Source organism: Chelonoidis abingdonii, chromosome 2, assembly GCF_003597395.2.
Source record: "Chelonoidis abingdonii isolate Lonesome George chromosome 2, CheloAbing_2.0, whole genome shotgun sequence".
Taxonomy (NCBI): Eukaryota; Metazoa; Chordata; order Testudines; family Testudinidae; genus Chelonoidis; species Chelonoidis abingdonii.
Window position 1 is genome coordinate 92,157,565 of NC_133770.1, and position 24,582 is coordinate 92,182,146.

The 24,582-nt window shown below is 43.0% G+C and overlaps 1 protein-coding gene across 1 annotated transcript; it reads left to right on the plus strand.

The window, feature by feature from the left end:
• The first annotated feature begins 710 nt into the window (after positions 1–710).
• On the plus strand, positions 711–22,862 carry PPP1R17 (protein phosphatase 1 regulatory subunit 17). The gene is made up of 5 exons (XM_032767203.2): positions 711–789; positions 7,790–7,892; positions 9,609–9,761; positions 10,252–10,413; positions 20,963–22,862. Exons 2-5 carry the CDS (start codon positions 7,811–7,813, stop codon positions 21,040–21,042), a joined length of 477 nt encoding a protein of 158 aa, XP_032623094.1. The 5' UTR covers positions 711–789; positions 7,790–7,810; the 3' UTR covers positions 21,043–22,862.
• Positions 22,863–24,582: the final 1,720 nt, after the last annotated feature.

Genomic DNA, 24,582 nt, shown 5'->3' on the forward strand with positions numbered 1-24,582 from the left:
GAGCAGAGTGCTTCGTCTTGATTTTGCAAAGATCAGGCATGTTTATATATTTTTCCTCCTTCCAAACAGTCCCATCTAAAGCAATGGGCTAAAATAGCAGAGACTGGGCACTGCTGACAAAGTATACAGCAGCCACAGAAGATTCCCTGCCTGACCCTCTAAATGACATCAGTGTGTCAGACTTGTGTAATGAGTCATGGCCATATACACACACCGCAGTCCTCAGCTAAACCTCACTGCTGGAGACTTTTAATGTTTATTGGCCTGCCTCCTTGCACCTTTTTCATCCACTGCACAGCTCTGTATACAGCAAAAAACAGTCTAGCGCTCTCTCATCTGCATCCTAATTGCCATCGCTGATTTTATCTCCAGTTGGTACACTTTAAGATTTACCATCCCCTGTTTAATTCCTTTCATTCCTCCATCAAAATGTTTGGATCATGTCCTTTGATCTCTGGTATAAAAGGTTGTTTAACCTTTAAAGTTTTTTTTATTTATTTATTTCTGTAGAATTTATTTTTTTCCTTCATTCCAACTGAAGAAAAAAAAAAAAAGCAGCAACCATCACATCAGCAAAAGTCTGTTAAGTGCCCAGGCTAAAGGTTATTCTTTTTTTTTTTTTTTTCTCCCCAGAGTACTCTTGAAACAAAGCATTACCATAGCAACAGCCATTGCTGCTCCCTAGATAAGGAGGAGAGCAGGAGCACACAGCAGCAGCAGTGAAGAAGGTTCCTGTTTCGGTGAGTGCTGACCCTGTATCGCACCCATCCCAGAGCCTTTCACCAGTCGGTAAGTACGTCTGCACACATGCACTTTACCTTTGCTTGAGTAACAATTTTTTTGCAGTCACCAGGACCAAGTTAGTTACAGTCATTTGATATTTTCTGGTTGCACTTCTGTAGACTATTATCTATGCCAATGCTGAGCTTGCAGTAAAGTTCAGGACTCCAAGTACTCCACAGGATAGATTTAGAAGAAGTAAACATATGATGCCATATGGTGAAAGTTGGAGGTGGACTGAGCTGTGAATGGGAACGCTGGGATGGCGAATGAAGTGCTATAAAGACAAATGTGTCAATTTATTTTAATTGCAGTGTTATTTCATGGACAAATTGTGCAAATTGGCAGAATATGAAAGATTATTAGGATTTTATCCAACTAAAAAGAAATGACATGTGTAGGGTATGTTTTGCTGCTAGAGGAATTAATTAGGCAAAGTTTTGCATATTTAATCATCTCCCAAGTACAGCAACTTTTTTTGTCAGAAACTCAGACATTTTATTCTGCTTTTGATCCATTTATTCAAGTTTAGCTGCTGCTATTACAGGGCCTGATCCAAATCCCAGCGTGAGTCTCTCCATGAACTTGGCAGACTGTTTAAAATCAATTTTGTGGGCTAGATGCAACACGGAGTTATTTGTCAGAGGTTTGGGTGGACAAAGAAAGCACAGTCTGGATTTAAAACACATGCAGTATTATGTATCGTAGAGATGGTACATTTTAAGGCTGCTTTATAAAAACAAGTTCAGGCCACGTTGATGGGAGTTTTGGGAAACAACAACCTAGTGTCAAATGAAACTTTTAATCCTGGAGTAGAAACTTTGTATAATGCTATCAGGGCTCCAGTTGCAGCAAATTACTCTGATGAGGTGGTATAAAATCACAGTGATCAAACTGCCAGTGAAGAATTTCACTTTGAGACCTCTTGAAAAAAATAGTCAGTCTTCTTGTGTGTGACATACATTTTCTAATCTTAATGTGCTTAATTCAAAAACCTACCAGAGGACTTCCTTGTGCAGATGGGAGAATATGATCAGGGTATAGAAGAAAGAGCACGCTCTCTAGTAACAAAATCAAATCTTGACTTCTGATCGGAGAAGAATGGACCATTTTCCACTGTCTTGCTCCTGGAATAGTCATTTTCAGCTGTGCTAAGTGAGTGCGTAGTAGGCATAAAACACTATTGTACTGGAATGGTAGCATTTTACACTCACTTTGCACAGATGTAAATGGCTGCACTAGGTGTAAAACAGGAATGAACTGAGCCTCTGACTCTTTTTAAAGGCTCAATCATGAGGCTTCTTGCTTTCCCACAGAGGGGACTAGGGTGATTCCCCACTCTCCCGTGTGTACTATCCACATTGTAAGAGCCTCCAAAGGATTGGGGGCAGAGGAGAGAAGCTGCCAACAGGCAGGCAGGGGTTGGAAGTCTGTCTACGTCACCCCTTCATGCAGATGCCAGCACTTCAGAGTCGACAGAGGGGAAGCACTATCAAAAAGGCTGGCACAGCTTATTTCCCCCTTGGTGTGAAAAAGCACCAGCTTGTGATTCTTGAAGTCACAGGCCAGGTCTACACTACAGAAAAATCCATCCCCTCGAGCGACAGTGGGAAGGCTTCTCCCGTTGACATAGCTACCACCTCTCAGGGAGGTGGAATAGGGCTTGCACAGACTAGCCACCCTCCTGAGGCCTTGGCTACATTTGAGAGTTACAGCGCTGGTGGTGGCTTTACAGCACTGTAACTCACTCCCTGTCCACACTGGCAAGGCACATACAGCACTGTATCTCCCTGGCTACAGCGCTGGTTGTACTCCACCTCTGCGTGAGGAATAAAGAGTATAGCGCTGCTGCTGCAGCGCTGGGGTGCCAATGTAAACAGGGAATAATCTTAGTACGCTGTAACTGACCTCCGGAACCTTCCCATAATCCTAAGTAAAGAAAGATAACTCTCTTTGTATGGTTGTGATGCCTCTGTGTGTTTTGTTGTGAACTCGGGGCTCCCAGAGCTGCTTATCAAAAAAAAAAAACACAGCTCCTGTTTGCTGTGAATGCAGGGCTGGTGCAAGGTTTCGCACCCTAGGCGAAACTTCCACCTTGCACCCTCCTACCCCCTGTACCCCCGCCCTGAGGCGCCCCCCCACCATGGCAGCTCCTCCCCTCCGCCCTGAGGCACCCCCCTTGCCCCAGCTCACCCCTGCTCCGTGCACGAACACGCCATGGCTGCTTCACTTCTCCCGCCTCCCAGGCTTGCGGCGCCTAAGCTGATTGGTGCCACAAGCCTGGGAGGCGGGAGAAGTGAAGCAGCTCACCCCTGCCCCACTTCCTCCCTGAGCATGCCATGGCCGTTTCACTTCTCCCGACTCCCAGGCTTGTGGCACCTAAGCTGCTTGGTGCCACAAGCCTGGGAGGCGGGAGAAGTGAAGCAGCCACAGCGTGCACGGGGAGAAGGCGGGGCAGGGGTGAGCTGGGGTGGGGAGTTCCCCTGCGTGCCGCCCTCCCCCCTTACTTGCTGCAGGCAGCCCTCCCCGCGCTCCCCTGCCCGGCTCCCTCCGCCTAAATGCCGGCAGCAACCAGGGCGGCCAAAGATCCAGCCACTGCGATTGCTGCCGAAGAAAATGGTGCCCCCCAAATGCCAGTGCCCTAGGCGACTGCCTAGCAGGGCCGGCTTTAGGCCAATTCCACCAATTCCCCCGAATTGGGCCCCGCATCTAAGAGGGCCCCGCACCCAGTGAGAATCCCTTCCCTGGCTAGAGGCGCCTTTTTAATTTTTACTCACCTGGCAGCGCTTCAGGTCTCCAGCGGCACTTCGGTGGCGGGTCCTTCGCTTGCTCTGGGTCTTCGGCGGCACTTTGGTGGCGAGTCCTTCAGTGCCTCCAAAGACCTGGAGCGAGTGAAGGACCCACCGCCGAAGTGCCGCCAAAGACTCAGAGCACCGCCCGGTGAGTACAAGCCCCACGTGTTTTTCTCCAGGTGTTTTTTGTTGTTGTTTTGGTTTGGTTTTTTTTTAGTCATCCCTGCCGGGGCCTCGTTGAAACTGTTCGAATTGTGCCCCGCACTTCCTAAAGCCGGCCCTGCTGCCTAGGTCGCCTAAATGGTTGCACCGGCCCTGTGTGAATGAGCAAACAGGCAGGGGGCTCCCTTTGGAAGGCCCACAGCTAGTGTTTGTTTGAAAAGAGGCTTCAGAAGAGAAGGGGCTTGAGAAGAGAAGCAGTAATCAGTTACTGCCAGGAAGGTGGGGGTTTTTTGTAGAAAGTGTAGATGTTTTCTTTGTGGTAAAAGAATGTGTCTGGAACAACTGTGTTTTAATAAAGTGTTAAGGTGTTTTAATAAAGTCGTCCAGAGAGTCAAATTCCTGGTCAAAAGGATTGCCTCATTTTTGCTGTGTTCACTTTGAACCGTTTAGCACCGTTTACTGACACCAAAGGAGGTTAGCGGGTGAGACATTGCAAGTATTCTTCATCTGCCTTTCCATCCCCTGAACATATGAAGGCTCAAAGGAATCTAACTATCATATGGCCATGACTCAGCAAGTGAGCTAATCCCAAGAGGAACTGGATGGCTTTTAGTAATCTACCCAGAGTCACTGTTTTTTTCAGTCTATCCGGCCATTCCCCAATCCTCCCCATCCATAAGGACGGCCATTAAAATTTTATGCCATGTGCTTTCACAATTAGCAACAAATAGCCAACCTGCTCCAAAACTTGAACTCACTAATAGCTAAAAGAGAGCACTTGTTAACACACACACACGGCTCCACCTCTGACCCGCCAAGTCTCAGCCTTTGCTAACCCAAGGAATGAGAATCTAGGTAACCCTTCCAGCCCAAAAGCGTCAGTCTAAATTCTTGTAATGACCCAACCACTTCCAGTCTTTATTCAGGCCTAATCCGATGGTATCCAGTTTGCAAATTAATCCAGTTTATCTTGTTAGACTGACTTCACACTTGGTAAAGCAATCCCCTCCTTTTATGTATTTATACCTGCTCCTGTATTTTTCACTTCATGCATCTGATGAAGTGGGTTCTAGCCCACGAAAGCTTATACCCAAATAAATTTTTTAGTCTCTAAGGTGCCACAAGGACTCCTCGCTGATTTTACTCATCATTATGTATGGTTTCCATTTTTCCAGTTCTGCCCTACCAAAAGTTAATGGCCCACCATTGATTGGAAACACTCCTTTCTACATTGTTATTGTTGTTACAAATACCATCTAAAATGACTGTAGCTGAAAGGGATTAGAGAAGCAACCAAAAACAAAAACAAACAGTTTTTCCTCTATTTTTCCAGTGTGCTTAATTTGTGCATTTGACAGCACTTCCTGCTCTATGGTCAGTTTCACTGTTTCCCCCTGTACAAGCCATTTGTTAGTCAATTTTCCCTGTCAGTGTGGATCTGTTGCAGCAACATGAATGAGAAAATCATTTGTAAAAACAGGAAAATGTTGTTGTAAAACCACCAACCCTCCTGCCCCCCCCCCCAAATATTAGTATGTATTTACAGTGCCTACCACAGTGGTGCTCTGGTCCTTGAGCGAGGGCTCTAAATTAGTGGCTCTCAACCTTTCCAGACTGCTGTACCCCTTTCAGGAGTCTGATTTATCTTCGTGCCCCCAAGTTTCACCTCACTTAAAAACTACTTGCTTACAAAATCAGACACAAAAATACAAAGGGTCACAGCACACTATTACTGACAAATTGCTTGTGTTCTCATTTTTACCATATCATTATAAAATAAATAAATTGGAATATAAATATTGTGCTTACATTTCAGCGTATAGAGCAGTATAAACAAATAATTGCCTGTATGAAATTTTAGTTTGTACTGACTGTGGTAAACGTCTGTCTCAAATCTGGACTTAGCGTTCAAAATCTGAGTGTTTACTGTAAACCTCCCCCAAGCTTATACCCAGCTTGGATTTTATCTCGCTGCCACCAGCCGAAGTTTTCCAGGGTTTCGGCCCCCTCGGGTTCCCCAAACTACGCCTCCAAACCAGAAGCCCGGTCTCTCTCTATCTCCTCCCCAGCTTCCCCCTTTCCTGGGGTTAGCTGGTGCGTGCTTCTTTTTTGATACAACCAGAGAGCAATCTAGCTTCCCCCGAGGCTATACATTCAAACCTAGTTAGCTCACGCAAGAAATTCACCCTCCCTTTGTTCCCGTAGCTTTTTCCGCCCTGGGACTATGGAAGTAAGACACAGAGCTTGGGCTTTTCCCTCCCCCTCTAGCCTGTCCGAAATTCCTTCCCTCTGCCTCACTAGGAAAAGAACTCCCACAAATTTAAAGAAACTTTATATAAAAGAAAGAAAATACAGAACAATAATACTGTATTAAGAATCAATACAGAATATGGCTTATAAGAAAATAGATAAACAGTCTGGTTTAGATAGCCCAATTAAACCAGTCCAGCAAATCACAACCATGTAATAACAATCAAGACACTCACACCGATTACTTTGTTTCCTTTTGTACTTACCGATTTTGTAGATATTTGAAAAGATGGGTTAGAGAAAGCTTGTTTACTCACAGCGCGAGGAAAACAAAAACCGACCAAGCCAGCAAAGCCAAAAACCTCCAGAGGTTCCCACCCTTACTTTTGAAAAATCCGGTTTCCTGATTGGTCCTCTGGTCAGGTGTTTGGTTCCCTTTGTAAACCCTTTACAGTAAAAGAAAATTAACCCTTACCTTACCTATCTACTTATGACACTGACTTCACTAGTACTTTTTATGTAGCCTATTATAAAACTAGGCAAATAGCTAGATGAGTTGATGCACCCCCTGGAACACCCCTGCGTACCCCCAGCGGTAAGCGTCTACGTTGCCTCTAAGGTACGTGCCTGCACAGCTGCATAGGAGGCCACTAAGGGCTGTGCAGGCGTGCACACTGCACTCGAGCGTGGGGTGAGGTGGGGGGTGATAATGTGGGAGCTTGGGCCATGCAGGGCTCTGATAACTCCCCCAGCCCCAGGGCTGCAGTGCAGCAAGGAGAGAAGCCTCACCCCCACCCCACCGCCGCCAGCCTGGGGCTGCGGTGAGGCAAGACGCCTTTCCCCAGCCCCAGAGCTACTGCTGCTGGGGAAAGGTGCCTCTCCCCTGGTCCCCACTCCAAGACTGCTGCAGTAGGGAGAGATGCCTCTCCCCTAGCCCAGGTGCTGTTGCGGGGAGAGAGGACTGGGGGGAGTCCTCTCTCCCTACCATAGCCCCTGGCAGCCTGCACCCCAAAGCCCTCTCTCCAGCCCCATCCCAGCACCCTCACTCCCCTGCACGCCAACCCTCTGCCCCAGCCCTGAGCCCCGTCCTGCACCCTGAACCCCTCATCGCCAGCCCTACCACACGTAACTTCTGAATTGGTGCACATAACAAAATTAATTCCACACATGGATTAGATGGAACACTGGTACACGTACCGCCAGTTGAGAACCACTGCTCTAAATAAATAAATGAATAACTAGCATTAACACTAACACCAAGAACAAATATCAGTGGGACTCAGAGACTGGAATGGAACCTGGAACTACTTTTAAGTTTCAATTAGATTTCAAGTTGACTGTGTCCCTTTAAATAGATTCCTTCAAAACTAATTGCTAAAACCCTCCCATCTGGCCTGCTCTTTTTTAGACTGGCAGATGTTGCTTTAGAATCTGCAGTTTTGTATTCATCAGTGGGAGTTGGGGGGTGGGGTCAGAAGGCAGTAAACCCATACAGCTCACAAGCACTCCAAGAACAGGCAGGCTAGCAGGGGCTGTATGGCAAAAATCACTTTGAAAACAGAAACTTCCCAGGGCTGGATGGAAGGAGCGATTGGCACAGAATATAAATACACCTCTACCCCGAAATAACGCTGTCCTCGGGAGCCAAAAAATCTTACCATGTTCTAGGTGAAACCTCGTTATATTGAACTTGCTCCCCCGGAGCACTGCTTTACCGCATTATATCCAAATGTTATATCAGGCCACGTTATATCAGGGTAGAGGTGTATATTTGTTTTATGGTATGCTTCTTTTTGTTGTTGTAGTTTCAAGAGAAAACCTTTTCAATGATGTCAACAGAGTATGTGCAACCACTTGATATCCCAGAAGACAGATTGGACAAGCGAGAGTCACACTGCAACGGTTTAGGTAAGTGTTATTATGGTGATGTCAGTGACGTGTAATTAGAGAGGTGTCTTCTTTACATCATTAAGTACTGTCCATTGGCTTTTTCTTTCCAAGAGGTACAACTGAGCCCTTGTGAAACCCGATAGACTATGCCTTCTGGTAACACATCTGTTGCCAGATGGACAGACAAAGAGTGTCTTTCCTGCATATAAATATTAGCTGAAGCTCTAGAAGGAAATTAATTAAAGAGAGGAAAGAAGAAAGAGTCATTGTTCTTTTTTGTGAGAGAGAAAGAGAAGCGCTTTTATCGATTAATAAACTGGAAGCTAAGATGTATCTGAGCCTTCACTACACCCACTTTCTATGTGCAATTTCAGTAAAAGATTTCAAATATTCCTTTTGGACAGAATTTTAATTTTTTCCCCTTTATTGTCAATTTGTGTCCTTTCTGGAGCTGACTTTTTACAAAACTTTTGCACTTGGAGTACCAGAGGCATCTCTGCTCATACACACTTCTAAATATGAGGCTTTCCAGACTTTGATAGATGTGCCTTTTGCATATTTTTGCACTTTGCATATTTGCCTTTGCTTCACATGTCATTACTTTATTCCAACCTTCCAAAATTGTCATGAAGATTTGCTAACCCAGGCACAAAAATCTACTTGACTACCTGTACACTGGTGATGATAATGAAATACAAAATGATATTTTATTTGTCCCAAACAAGTAGAATTTTGCAAGCCTGCTTTACTCACACACAATCAAGATGTCTGAGTCCTGAGTGTGATTTCACCCTGGAAGCACCTGAGTTCCCAGCCCAGGTCAGAGTTCTTTTATGGTAGGGGCTATATAGAAACAAAATAAAAAATATCTCTCTTCTGAAGAACTTACTATCTAAATGGACAAAACAGACAAAAGATGTGAGAAAGGAAGCACTATTATCCCCATTTTACAGGTGTGGAACTGAGGCACACAGGAATAAATGATTTTACTCAAGATCACATTGAATCCAAAACTACTGAGTACCAGTGCAGTGCCTTAATCGTGAAGTCATTCATGCTTACTTTCACTAGTCCGTGGAAGTATGATGGTGTTAAAGCTAGGAAGTGAAATCAAAATCTTTTGTTAAGGAAAGTTTCCAACTGAAAAGCAACACTGACAAATCCAACCAAAGCCAAATTTAAAAAACCAAACCTCTGGATTGTGTGATATTATTAGAGATGGATCAACTTCACAATACTCAATTTGTTCAGTTTGACTAAGCATCCAGAAGTTTGGATAATTGTCTAGAATGTACCCAGACTATCTGATGAGTCAAGTCCTGCTTCAGTATACACTGGTGCAAATCCAGAGTAACTCCACCAAAGTAAATGGGAGTTGTGGGTAGAGAGGACCTCTTAAAATTAGTCCTATTATTTAGGTGTCTAAATAGGGCATCTAAGGTTGAAAATACTAGCCTTAACATCTGTGTCACCCTATCTATAATATGGGCATAATTCTTCCCTTCTTCACTGTGAGGTTTAATTCTCTAAGGCCAGCATAAGGCACTTAAGTCTCACTTATTCCCTGTTTTTAAGCGGTATTAAGGCCCTTGTCATGGCCTTCAGTGAAGAGGTGAATTTACTTTGTGTTTTAACCAGCTAGGGTGGAAGTATTGTTATTGAAGTGAGCCCTGTTTTTAATTCTGTGATTCATTATTTTCTATCAGCTAGGTATTCTTTATTTTTTCCACGCAGATGTCCTTTCAGAACATTTCATTAACAATTGTGACCTAAAAAAGAAACCAAGAAAGGGTAAAAATATCCAGGCTTCCCAGAACAGTGAGCTGGAACAGAAAAAGCCAAGGAGAAAGGATACACCTGCTTTACATACCCCACCACCTATACCAGGTAACACAACTTAGTACTGTTGAAATCGGACAAACCTCTGATGTTTCCTGGTTTACTTGTATTCACTAGGAGTTGAATAAAAATATTACTGTCCTCAATTCTCCTACATCTGTGTGTGCCTACCTATGGAAGGGAGGGAGAATAGGATTTTCAAAAGCACTCGGTGTTGAAATGTATGAAAAATTCACACCCCCGAGACACATAGTTAAGCTGACTAAAGCCCCATGTACACACAGCTAGGCTGACAGAAGAATTCTTCCATCAACCTAGCTACTGCCCCTTGACGAGATGGATTAACTATATTGATGGAAAATACCCTTCCCTCAGTGAAGCAAGTGTCTACACTATGGCACTACAGTGGTCCAGCTCCAGCACCATAGTTGTGCCAGTGTAGTGTAAGCATTCCCTGAGCATATTAAGATAGATGGGTGAAATTTTTGTCAGTGTAGATGAGACTTAAGTAATATTTATTGTGTGTCGTTCCCTGCAGGCATCCTCTCAAACTTTTCAGACCATTTAATTAAAAGGTGGGACATCACTGAAAAACCACAGGAGGCTAAAGGGAATTCAGTCTCTCAGCTCACTGATCAGGAACAGAAAAAACCCAGGAGAAAAGATACACCTGCAATACACATCCCACCCCTTATACCAGGTAAGAACATCAGCACAGCTTTCAAAGGAAAGGGCAATTAGTTTAGGAACACCCTCTGGAAGGGACACCATTTATCTGCCCTCTCTGCTTAACTTCTCTAATCACACCTACTTTGATCTACTTATTTTTCTTATTCCCAGTTGGAATTATTGTTATTATTTGTGTTGCAGTAGTGACCAAAATTTGCTAGGTTCTGTACAAAGATAAGACTCAGTCCTTGTTCTGAAGAGCTTACAATCTGAAAGAAATGGGGAAAGGGAGATCTCTTGACTTACCCCTGCTGAGAACTAAGAATGAGTTCAGAGTTCAAATTAATTTATTATATTTTTATTAACAAATGATTTATTATTATTTAATTTGACTTGAATTTGACCACTTAGATTGTAAGCTCTTTTGAGGGCAGGAGCAGTTTCTTGGTTCTGGGTTTGTATAGCTCTAAACATGATGGGGACCTGGTCCATGGCTGGAGCCCCCTAATGCTAGCCTAATACAAATCATACATACTAATGGCAAAGGTGAGTATTTGAACTCATCCACACCCCTTGAGGGTCACCTATCAATAATCAAATCCTCCAGTTTTTGTTGGGACCAGAATTTTGTTATCAGTTTAAATGTATCCAATCGGTCCTCTCCTAACTTCTCACCCATGTAGTGAATGGTGAAAGCTGAAGTCAGGAGGCAGCATAGTTTAATAGATAAAGCACAGGGCTAAGAGGCAAGAACACCTGGCTTGTTATCCTGGCTCTGCCATTGACTTACTGTGTGGCTTTGGGAAAGTCACTTAGACCAAAATTTAGGTGCCTAAAATTAGGCACTTGAATCCATCTCTCTAGGCATCTAATTAAAGCATGGCATGATTATTGGTGGTGCTGAGCACCTACACAGTCCTGGGTGAATTTTTGTGCTTGCTCCCTCACTGTGGCCAAGCACATTTCAGGAAGGGGATGTCAAGGTGGCTCTTGTGCCCCCTCTGCTGCTGGGCTGCAGTATTGGGAGAGAAGAAAAGGGGTTCAAATTATAGCCAGCCCCCAGTGGTTCTAAGCATCTGTAACAGCAGTGAGGGACTGTCAGAAGGCCCCAGCGATGCCCCCTAATCCAGCTGCAGGGGCATAGCGGGCATATGAGACTCTCTCACTGGAAGATCATGATATACACTGAGGTGATCCGGCAGTGGTAGCCATCCAGACAACAATGGCTTCAGGGCCTTTTTGTGGCAGTGGTGCAGCCAGAGAGGCCATGGAGCAGCTAACTAGCTTGGGCATCCGTATGGACTCAGCCACCCAAATTTGAACATTGTGCCCTTAACTACTTTGTTTCTTAGTTTTCCTGTCTGCAAAAAAGACACTGCTCCTTACTCTCCCTACACCACAAAGGTGTTGTTAGCCTAAATTAGCTAATGTTTGCACAGTGCTTTGAAGATGTAGAGTACCATATCAGCGTCAAATATTACTACTGTTTAGGGAGGAGTGAGCTATTGCCAGTCAGAAGAAGCAATGTCTCAGCTGTTTCCAAATAACTAGAGAAGGAAGGACAGCTCCAAATCTAGTGTTAAATGGTTCATAAAGTACGATACCACTAGAGAGGGACACTTATCAGATAGTAAGGAGCACTGGGAAAGAAAAGGCCTAAGGATCTGATTCAGCAAAGCATTTAAGTGCATGCTTACATTCAGAAACAGTTGGCACAAAGAGAGAGAGAGAAAAAAGCAAAGAAAAGAAAATTATAGAGGGGGGAAAATCGATAAGAGGCAGCTTAGAAATATTTCTGCCAGACTGATGGGGAAATAAACCCAAACAACTAAAAATAGACCTGAAGAAGTGTAAGCCCTTTTTGGCCAGATTTCCAATGGTATCTCAATGCCTAAAGTTACAGATAGGCATCACCTGGAATTTACAGAATTGTCTAAACAGGTTAGGCACCTAAATGTGTGGTGCTTCCCAGGGGCACCCAAGATTGGGAGGTACCTTACTACCACTAGCCCTTTGCATGAGGAAGTCTTGTTTGTACCTGCTGTGGGTCAGCTCCCTGAAACCACCAGTCTCTGGCAGCACAATCACTTATTTCCAGGCCTCCGCAGGCCTCACTTTCTATATAAGCAGTGATAGGTACACACCAATTCCCGAGTACTGCAAGCATGCCCTATTCCTCTGAACACATACAGAACTAGATCTGCTGTTCCCAAAGGAATAGCACACACCATCTCGTAAGCATCTGCTCAGAGTCTCTGCTTTACTTAACACACAGCAGTTATTAGTGGGAACAAGAATAAATTTATTATCAAAGAACAGAGATTCAAGTGATAGAGAGTGAGAATATGGGAAATAAATGGTTACAGATAAAACAAAATCATAACATGCATTCTAGACACTAAACTTAACTAACTAAGTATTCCTCCATCTCCTAAGGATAGCTTACCCCAAGTTCTTTCCCCAGGGTTTTCTCCAGTTTAGCTAAGACTTCTTCTCATCAAATCAAGCCCTCTGGCATATTGTCCTCACAGATTAAAGGAATGAAGGTGCATCTCCTCATCCCTTTGTTATACCCCCAAAAGTTAATTGTCCTTACTTGTAAACAGAGCTCTCCCCTACTGGTTCACTTCTTTCTGTAAATTTCTTCTCTTCGAAGATTTCTCAATCCTCCATTAATTAAAAAATTAATCGCACTGTTAAACAATAGAATACCATTTATTTAAATATTTTTGGATGTTTTCTACATTTTCAAATGTATTGATTTCAGTTACAACACAGAATACAAAATGTACTTTAGGTGTATTTTTGATTACAAATATTTGCACTGTAAAAAAAAACAAGAAATAGTATTTTTCAGTTCCCTTATTACAAGTACTGTAGTGGAATCTCTTTATCATGAAAGTTGAACTTATAAATGTAGAATTATGTACAAAAAACTGCATTAAAAAATAAAACAATGTAAAACTTTAGAGCCTACATGTCCACTCAGTCCTACTTTATGTTCAGCCAATTGCTCAAATGAACAAGTTTGTTTACATTTGCAGGAGATAGTGCTGCCCACTTCTTGTTTGCAATGTCACCTGAAAGTGAGACTAAGCATTTGCATGACACCGGCATTGCAAGATATTTATGTGCCAGATATGCTAAAGATTCATGTGTCCCTTGATGCTTCAACCACCATTCCAGGGGACATGCATCCATGCTGATGATTGGTTCTGCTTGATAACAATCCAAAGCAGAGCAGACTGATGCATGTTCATTTTCATCATGTGTCAGATACCACCAGCAGAAGATCGATTTCATTTTTTGGTGGTTCAGGTTCTGTAGTTTCCGCATCTGAGTGTTGCTCTTTTAAGACTTCTGAAAGCATGCTCCACACTTTGTCCCTCTCAGATTTTGGAAGTGATTGCAGATTCTTAAATCTTGGGCTGAGTGCTGTATCTGTCTTTAGAAATCTCACATCAGTACCTTCTTTGTGTTTTGTCAAATCTGCAGTGAAAATGTTCTTGAAACGAACATGTGCTCGGTCATGTGGCAAAGTTCCTCCTCTGCCTTGGTGGGTCCTGTGCTTTTTGGCGAATTTGATCTCCTCAGAGGTTCACGGCAGCCCTCAGTTTGGCCGCTTCTGCTCGAGACTCAAACCTGCCATTCACTCAGCTAACCGCATCACTGGCCAGCATCGGGGGAAAGGGAGAACAATCTCCGCTGTCTCTGTGTCCCACCTAGTGGGTCGGGGACAGGCCAGATCCCTTTCCAAATTAGACTTTCCCTTCTGGTGTTGCTCACAGACCAGATCAACTCCTCTGTGTCCGATCAGGAGTTGGGGGCGTAAGGGGAACCCGGGCCTGCCCTCTACACCGGGTTCCAGCCCAGGGCCCTGTGGATAGCAGCTGACTTCAATGTCTCCTGTATCAGCTGTGTGACAGCTGCAACACCCTGGGCTACTTCCCCATGGCCTCCCCCCAGCACCTTTATCCTCACTGCAGGATCTTCCTCCGGAAGCCTGGTCACGCTTGTACTCCTTAGTTCTCCAGCACCATGCCTTCTCACTCCTTGCACGCCCTCCACTAACTGATGGGAGGTTCTTTTTAAACCAAGTGTCTTGATTAGTCTGCCTGCCATAATTGATTCTAGTGTGTTCTTAATTGGCTCCAGGTGTCTTAATTAGCTTGCCTGTCTTAATTGGTTCTAGCAGGTTCCTGATTGCTCTAGCACAGCCCCTGCTTTGGTCACTCTGGGAACAGAAAACTGCTTATCCAGTGGCCAGTATATCTGCCTTCTACTACTCTGCTGTTCCCAACTGGCCTGGGTCTATCACAGTCATCATCCAAGACTGCGATAACACAAAATATATGGCAGAATGTGGATAAAACAGAGCAGAAGCATACAATTCTCCCCCCAAGGAGTTCAGTCACAAATTTAATTAACACATTATTTCTTTTAATGAGCATCATCAGCATGAAAGCATGTCCTCTGGAATGGTGGCGGAAGTATGAAGGGGCATATGAATGTTTAGCATATCTGGCACGTAAATACTTTGCAATGCAGGCTATAAAAGTCCCATGTGAACATCTGTTCTCACTCTCAGGTGATGTAAATAAGAAGCGGGCAACATTATCTATCTCCCCCATAAATTGTTATTTAAGTAGCAGGTATTTGGTGGTGTTATATTATCCACAAAGCATGGCAGAGATGAAGGAGTTAAAGTGAAACAGAAAATATTTTGTTCTTGTTTTTAGTAAACAGCAATGTACTTCTTTGTATGAGCATTATGTTAAATATAATATCTGCTATAGCAGGATGCAGCTAGGACTGACAACATTTGTCATCCACATTCGTTTAGTCTAATATTTACCTCTTTAGCATTAGCAATCTCTAGTGAGCATTTCCGTGAGAAATAGGGCCTCTAGAGTTTACAATTTCTGCCCCTAGAGGACTACTTTTTTCGTTCCGATAGAATTTGCAAATGATAGGGGACATTAATGAAGGTTATATAGTGGTAGAGGCACTTTGTTATAATCCCCAGAGGATTTGCCAGCCAAGAAATACCAAAAGGGAATAAAGTAAAACAAGAAAAATGCAGTGACTTGCAGGTCGGTAACAAAAATCGGTGCATGTGTCCAATTTCTGAGGAATGTGGCTGCTGGTAGAAAATGAAACACCTCAGGCTTGATTTATCACTGCATTACTGAAGTTTTATGCCAGCATGACTCAACTGATTTTCATTTAATGAAACTGGACTAATAAAGTGGTGAATGAGCAGGCACCCTTAGTCCTCTATGAATTCAATCCCAGCAGCCCGTCATTACTGCTTCTCCCTAGATACAGCATTCCCATGCCAGCTGTCTTTCTATGGGTACAATTCTCCTGCACAGCTCATCTGTCATCTAATAATCTCTGTGGCATATTGTGTGTGTGTGTGACATGGCTGGAGTGGATTGTGTGCCTAGGTTTGAATGTCTCCCCTTTCAAAGAAGCATATTTTTTTCCAGCTTGGATATTGGAGTACAGAAAGCTAATATTTAGATGTAGGCTACCATGGTGCATAGCCTGCAGTGAGAGAATGACTTGCTTTGGCTGCGGGCTAGTCCAGTATTTACAACTTATTTACTTTCAGGGTTACCCAGTAAGGCAGCAAGGAGAGAATAAATAAAATGAGGCCTTGTGGAACAGCTGTGCAAAACAAAATCTCAATTATGGGCTCAAACCCAAGATGCCCCAGCATGGTTATTTGCACCAAACAAACATAAAAGGGCCTTTCTGTCTCTAATCCTCTATTATTGCTGTTGCTGGATGTGCGGCCTAGGTAGCACCACTCCGTGGTTAGTGCTCTCTCAATAACTTGCACTGTAGGTTGTTCCAGTTTTAGGTTTTATTTTCCTCCCTGGTTGCTACTAAACGCCAATGCTTCAAGCGTGACCAAAACTACAAACCAACATTACCTATTTTAGCTTAATTAACCAATATTTTAAAAGCTGTCTTCACAAACATTTCTCCAATAGACAGGGCTGAAAATCATGCCCCTTGGCTCCTCACTCCATTTTTGATGAGCTGTCCTTGATCACTTGAGATCAGTTCTATCCACTTTGGGGTGGCTAGAGATTCTCTAGGGACTGTCTCTGTTGCACTTCTCAATAGGACTGCTCCTGGAATGAGGGGGGCAGAATCAAGTGCATACTACTTTACATCTTCCAAACACTTAACAAACATGGACTAATCTTCAGAACACCCCATGAGATAATATAAGTATTTACAGAATCGAAACTGAGACACACAGAGGTTAAATGTCTTGCCCAAGGCTTCAGTGAGTCTCCAAAGAGGGAATAGGACTCCTGGTTCTCTTTCCAATGCTCAGTCTAAAGCACAACTATCAATACCAGCAAGCTATGCAAAAACACAATAATGTCCAGAATTATTACTTCTAATACATCTAAACATCCCAATGAAGAACAAGGACCCATTGTCCTGGGTACTGTGCCTACACCTAAGAGAGAGTCCCTGCCTCAAGGAGTTTACAAGCTACATGAACAAGACACGTAAACGTGAAGGGGAAAGGAGGAAAGGAAATATTACTACCTCCATGTTACAGATGAGGAACTGAGTCAGAGAGAGATTAAATGAGGTCACGTAGGAAGTCACTGGCAGAGCTGGGAATTCAACCCAGGTCTCCAGAGTCCCAGTTTCATGCCTGAAGCATAAGACCATCCTTCCTCTCCAGCAGGCTTTAGGCCGATTCCCCCGATTTCCCAGAATCAGGCCCCGCATCTTAGGCACCTTTTTAATTTTTTAATATTTTTTACTCACCCAGCAGTGGTCCGGGTCTTTGGTGGCGGGAGGGCCTTCACTTGCTCCGGATCTTTGGCGGCATTTCATCGGTGAGGGGGCGGCTCTAGGTATTTTGCTGCCCCAAGCACGACAGGCAGGCTGCCTTCGGCGGCTTGTCTGCAGGAGGTCCACCGAAGCCATGGGACCAGCGGACCCTTCGCCAGGCATGCTGCCGAAGGCAACCTGCCTGCCGCCCTCGCAGCGACCAGCAGAGCGCACCCCGTGGCTTGCCGCCCCAGGCACATGCTTGGCATGCTAGGGCCTGGAGGTGCCCCTGCCCGGAGCGAGTGAAGGACCCCCCGCCGCTGAAGTGCCGCTGAAGACCCAGACTGCCACCGGATATTCGAATCGGGCCCCACAGTTCCTAAAGCTGGCCCTGCTCTCCAGAACAGGAGATATATTCAAAGGAGTTCTGAGTTCTGGTAAATTTGCCATTCCTTCCTCATTTTATCTTAACCTTGTAGTTAGCGATACATGTGCATTCAATCTACTCATCGATAGGGGATCATGTATGTTGCAATAAGTAGCCCAAAGCATTTGATAAATTACAGTGACATTCAAGATGCAAATCTTCCTGGAGCAATGCTTTCATTTAAAATCTGTCTTTTCCCCAGTATGCTTTGGATAAATGTAAGTTCATCATTAGTAAGTGACATTAAAAAATAATTAACAGGTATAAAACTTGCCCCATTAGTAGTTGTTTTTGAAATGCAAGCATGTGACATCTATATACATGCATCACTTTAGAAAAGCAAAAGCTATTTAAACAGAAAATAAATCAAAGAAGCCCACATCTTGGACTTCTGATGGAATAAAGGAGGGAAAATGGCCCTGATCTCCATCACTGGGAGTTTGGCATCTCAGTACCTTCAAGGATCTGGGCCAATGTAACCACAATTCTAATGTTGCTCCCCGCCATGACCATAAATGATCTGCATCAGATTTGAAACACTTTTTATTGCTAGCCTCACTTAGCAGCATATTCAATTAACTTAAGGGCTTCTGAAGAGCCCTCTGCAAATGCAGGTTTTGACAAGAATGTAAATATTCATGTGAATATGGCAAAGCTGTTCCTGACAAATGGATATTTGAGATAATTATAAAACCGCACTCTCAAGCCCTCATCCTCTCCTTTGCTGCACTGCTTTGTAAAGCCAGTTTAACTGTCTCCCTCAGGATTTCCCTTACACAGAGGAAGTCTCTGCATGTTGTAGCACCAGCAAAAGCAGCTGTACACCATCCCCTCACCAGCCTGAGTTTGACAGGAATTGTCCTATGATTGATAGACAGTCAGATATAACCTGGAGTCACCCTGAGGAAGCTCTAAGGTGCACCAGGGACCAGACTAGCAACAGATTCTCTGCCTCCCCTTGCTAAACTGTACTCAGTACCGCTGTGGCATGGACTTTAGAGTCTGAAGCCATTGATAGCCTAGTGTTGGGCTACAGATTTCTCATCAGCACTACGTTCTATTGTAAATGACTACCACTACTTTGTATTTATTTATACACTGCTATACACTTCAAAGATGCTGGCTAATCTATTAATCCTTAAAACAACTGTATGAAGCTATGCTGAAATTATGATGCCCATTTTTCAGATGGGAATGCTGAGGCAGAGAGGCTCAATGACCTGTCCAGACACTAAATCAGTAAGCAGAGCCAGGATTAACACACAGGTGTTACTAATCCCACCACTCTTCACATTCAATCAAGACCACGCTATCTTGTGCTTTTGCTCTACATACCACACTGCACCAGCTTCAGGAATCCCTCCAGGATTATAGTTTGTGACCACTCCCAGTCACCACTACACTTTATTTTGGTGAGCGTGTGATTTAGTATTATTGAACAACAACAACTCCTTATAGCTGGACTGCTGAGTCCTGTTGCTGCCCTCCAGCTGTGCCTATCTCCCTGGTCCTTGAAGACAATTTCTGCTAAAATTAACTGTGGTAGGTGGAATTGCTTCAAGCACAGGGTAATTTTGATGCTCCTATAGTCTGGCTAGGAGCCTATTTGCTTTTTCCTCATCGTTTTGTAACTCATAAGAACCAAGAAGCACTGGAGATAAAAGTATAGAGCTATGAGCTATAATCCTGTTTGCTATACATTATAAGCTTCCATTGTAGGCATGGTACATTTTGGAAAAGATGCAGAAATAAAGAGATAAGAATAAATGTCTGTATTTTTGGAAATTTATTTGCTAGGGGCTGAGTTGAAACCTGAGTGTGGAACATTTCTCTCTCTCTCCATCACTTTAAAATGGCTTCCCTGTTGCCAGTTTCCAATATCAGTCACTCAGTGGCTGTTTGAAGGACACACCATTGTACGTCACATTTACCTTTGAAGTTTCATCCAACCCTTTGAAATGGTTTCCTTCCCCCAATAAAATCAGCTAATTGGTAAAAACCCCATACAAACAAAACCAGATCTGAATTCAAAATAGTAATTTAAGTCAATCATCTCTGTCCTTAATTCCTCACCTCTTGAAGAACGTCCAGAATTAAAGAAAGCCTTCCTGTGTAGCATAGCTTCCTTTGCTCTATTTTCAGACTTCATGAACTGCTTCATTATGAGAGGGCTTTCAACACAGAAAGAAAGAAAATGGGTTGGTTTGACCGAACAACTTTGCAGGTTGGAGCACACTAACAGCAAACAGTAGGCGACTGACTTAAAGGGATTTGTTTGGCTTCAAGGCCGGGTTTCCTATGGAATATTTCAACCACCATACTAAAGACAGTGGAAATAAAACATACTGTGGAGGCTATTCATTGTTTTTTTCAATAGAAATGGGCAAAACAAACCAGTTCAGCTAAAATAAGGATTGAGTAGAACCTTTGCCTGTGGGATCCCACTGGTTGATTTTAACATTTCATTTTAGGGGCATCATTTTTTAATTATATTTTATTATTTATTTGTATCACTGTAGTGCATAGAGGCCCCAGTCCGTAGTGGGGCCTCATTGTTCTAGGCACTAGGTTTGTACATTCTAAATACACTAGACAGACAAAAGATGGGAGCTCACAAGCAGAGACCCAGACACACTAAATGATAAGTCACGTAGGAGTTCCGTGGCTGGTTGAACCCAAATCTCTTGAATCCCAGTCCTGTGCTTTAATTATAAGATCATCTTTCCTCTCTATATTATGCTCTACAGTTCTCCAGTGCCATGGCAATGGGTGTATGGTTTTCTTAATTATCCTGTATTCATTTACAGACAGATCTTCTTTGATGCATGTTCAAATTCACAAAGCTCAGTATTGCTGTACTGGTCCAATGTCTTTGGTAATGCATGGGAGCCTGTTCAGCACTGATCCAAGTTCATATTTTTATTTACATTTGCAACATGTTGCCATTAGATTCATTTCCGTGGGGACGATACTGGAAGCATGGGAGCTGGGTGTTAAGTCTTTCAACATTTGCCCATTCTGGAATCTGCATTTGCAAAATCTAACTAATAAACAGTCCAGAAGATTTCTGAGAATAAACCACAATGTGCTAGTTATATGAACATATGAACCGGTATCAGCAGTGTGTGATACTGTCCAATAATTTTAATTACAAAGTACAAATACAGACATGAGTTTCAGGTTTACTAAATATTAGGGGCCTGATTATCCAAATTTAATCAGAAGCAACTCCACTGAGTGTCAAACAATTGGAAAGGATAGGAAAATTAGGCCCTTGTAAACAATGAATATGTTAACCCAACTAGTTTTTTTCTTAGTTTTAATTTTTTTTTCTTGTTTAAAGGTACTAACCTGCTTAAAGAAGAAAAGCAGACAGTGATTGTGGAAGATGACGAAAAGGATGGAGAAAAAACCCTTATTTAAGATTATTGTGATATCTCCAAAACTATTGTAAATAATTCCAGATCATTCAAAATGGTAGCATATAACAAAGCTCATTTGTTTTTATAAATAATTTTTGAAAGCATGCACTGCATTTAAGCTAGTACCAAATGCTTATCTGTAACTCATGGAGTTCATGGCTAGCACTGGAAAAGATGAAAGTAAATAGACTTGTGGTTAGGGTTGGAAGAAATATCTTGTGTTATCTAGCCCTATCATACAGAATTTTTCTACACTGATCCCATCTGAAGACAAAAAAATTTTTGGACATCTCTAACAGTGGCCACAAGGGATGCCAGCTAGCCATTATAGCTAGCATCACATAATAGGGTGGGAGCTGAGAGTGTGGGACACCCACTAACTAATGACAGGCTTCTCTTGAGAAGAGAGCTGCTATACGTCTATCCCACAAAAGGACAGGACCGGGCAGACCACCACCCCTTTTCCCCATGGTTGTGAAAATTTGCCTAAAGATTTTAATATGTATTTGTGTCCTGATTCTGTGTTTCATTACACCAGCTTTACTCTGGTGGAATATCAGTGACTGAAGTGAAGTTATACTAGCATAAAAGTGAACAATCAAGTCCACAGGTCCTAAAATTGAATCCAAATGTCTTTTACATGTACAGTATAAGTTCAGTACCCATATTTGTAATTTTCTCCTTTGTTGTAACCTGTGAGTTTGCTCTAATACCAAACCTCATAAGAGCCATCAACTTTGAAACCTTAAATATTACAAAGCACACTGCTTTCAGAAAAGAAGCTTCCTAGAAGTGCAATGTTTGTAATTTATACTAGTATGAATTATTGAATTTTTAGTGTCAAAGTTCTTTTTCCAAAGTTGGTGGAATATGAACTAGTTGGGTAGCTGATCTTTTAATCTGCATGTTTTCTTTGGTAAGTGCTTTTAATGGAATCCTAGCCTGTTGGGGGTGCTGTTAAGATGAAAAATCCTTGGAGAATTCAGAGATAATCATACACAATAATGTTTTCACAATATTTTGTGCTAACAGTAATTTACAAGTTAATTCATACAGAATGTCTCACAGTGCGATCAATATAGTTCAAACAAATTACAATCAATATAGTTCAGACAAATAGAACTAGATACCTAAAGAACGTGACATAAAACAGATGGTCTGTGTGTAAAAACTAGGTGTTCTCATAGTTGTTCCTACTAGGTATCGACCCGTACAAAGCTCCAACCCTATTAACATCAATCTGTCCTTTGAGTCCTTGACAATCTCAGCAGAGAGGGCAAGGATTGTGTAGCCTAGCAGACTGAATTCAATTGTCCTTTTACTGTCCAACATGCTTACCTCTTTAAGAGGTAGGGTGACCAGACAGCAAATGTGAAAAATTGGGACGGGGGTGGGGGGTAATAGGATCCTATATAAGAAGAAGACCCAAAAAATCAGGACTGTCCCTATAAAATCGGGACATCTGATCACCCTATTAAGAGGGCTGAGGAATACTGGTTGCAAGAAATCTTACAATATAGCTACTTCTGCTGTACTTGAGACTTCAGTTTCCAAAGCTATTGATCCAGCGACATTCACAAGCATTCATTAATTAGAGGCAGTGTATACCTTGTATGGTAAATCAATGACAATACCATAAAAATTACATAGCTAAACTTGTACAGTGGACTAGAAATTATTAATTGGCTATTTGACAGGTATTTTTTACTGAATATTAATGTATAGAGTAGATTGGGGTCGGCAACCTTTCAGAAGTGGTGTGCCGAGTCTTCATTTATTCACTTTAATTTAAGGTTTCACGTGCTGATAATACATTTTAACGTTTTTAGAAGGTCTATCTATAAGTCTATATATTATATAACTAAACTATTGTTGTATTGTAAAATAAACAAGGTTTTCAAAATGTTTAAGAAGTTCATTTTAAATTAAATTAAAATGTTGATCTTACGCCACTGGCCCACTCAACCTGCTGCTGATCTGAGGTTCTGTTCACCTAGGCTGGCAGCAGGCTGAGCAGGGCCTGTGGCCGGGACCCCAGCTGGCAAGGGTCCAGCAGCCAAAACCCCAGACCGGCAGCAAGCTGTGCAGGGCTGGGACCCCAGACCAGCAGTAGGCTGAGCGGCTCAGGGGTTCCATCCACCGGCTCCTGCCAGCATTAAATTGGGGATTCAGAATTCAGAGCTGCATTTGTGTAGGTTCACCTCCCACCCCTGAAAAAGTGGGGGAGAGGGACAAGCAGTGCCTCAGCTACTGCTGTTATTTTTGCCACTGTTTGCCACTGCCTCTGTTGTTGGCCAGGGGTGTGCTGTTTTCTCTGTCATTGCTGGCAACTCACTGCCACTTCTGCGACGCTGCATTCTCAGGTTCCGCAAATTAGCCCACGTCTTAGTGATTTCAGCCCTTAGCAATTTCACTGGGTAGTGGGGGAACCTCACTGCTAGTGCAGTCTCTGTGTTGTCTTTCCCTGCAACACTGTCCCCGCACCAGGCGTAAGGCTTAGCCTCTAAACCAGCTCATCACTAATTTTAGCCCTGGTAACCACTGAACAGAAACAAAGCCTTTCAATTAAGTCTAATCAGCTCAGTCTTTAAACACTCAAGAAGGGTGGGTCAAATGGAATCAAAGACCCTAAAAGCAGAGTTCCCACACTCAGGTAGGAATACCTGTCCTTATCCCCTCTATCAATGGGAGTTGGCATCCCTGCCCCCTGCTTAGCAAGTGAGGTTCAAATCAGGGTGACCCATTCAACCAGAGTGTGCTAAGTACAGTCCTGCTGCTGTTTACTCGTACAATAAGGATAACATTTCATAACCCCTGCATTCAGTACTAAAGTGAATTGTACCCCAAAACCAGCCAAAATTGATCACTTTGGCAAAGCAAGTCTGTCTGCTGAACATCTAGGAAGCTTGGGTGTCTATGTGATTGCTTTCTGCTCCTGAAGTCTTTCCCTCTGGTTCATCATTAGATGTCAGAGGAAAGCTCATTCAGACCCTGCTTACGTGTATAATTTCTCACTGCTTTCAATGGCTCAATTACATGATGAGAAGTCACGTCAATATTACTTTCTATGGGAACTGGTCATAAAAAAATCTTTAAAACCTTTTAGGACTCACAAAAGCATGTCACAGTGTTACAAACTGTGTGTGTATGCACATAGCACTGTTCCCTTCCGAACGGCTCTGAATCTGAACCTCTCCATTGCCAAAGAGGGCCAAAGGCTGCTAGAGCTGCAGGGGTTTAATGGATTAATTGATGTTTGCATTGTGCTTTAACCATCTAAAGCAGCACTAAATGCCATTAGTTGGTCATCTTCCCTCACCCAAATTCCCTATGTTATTCTTGCCCTATGTCTGTCTGGTAACATGCAAAAAGTACACATGCAAGTGGCCACATTCTTATAAACATCACATTTTGAAAATGTGGCCTTCTATCAGTAATACCTGCGAATGAGAGTGTACAAAAATTGCATGTACAAGTGAAAAATCAGACATCAGGCTGAGGCCCTTTAGAAAAATGTGGTTTGTTTAACTGCAGCCAAGGT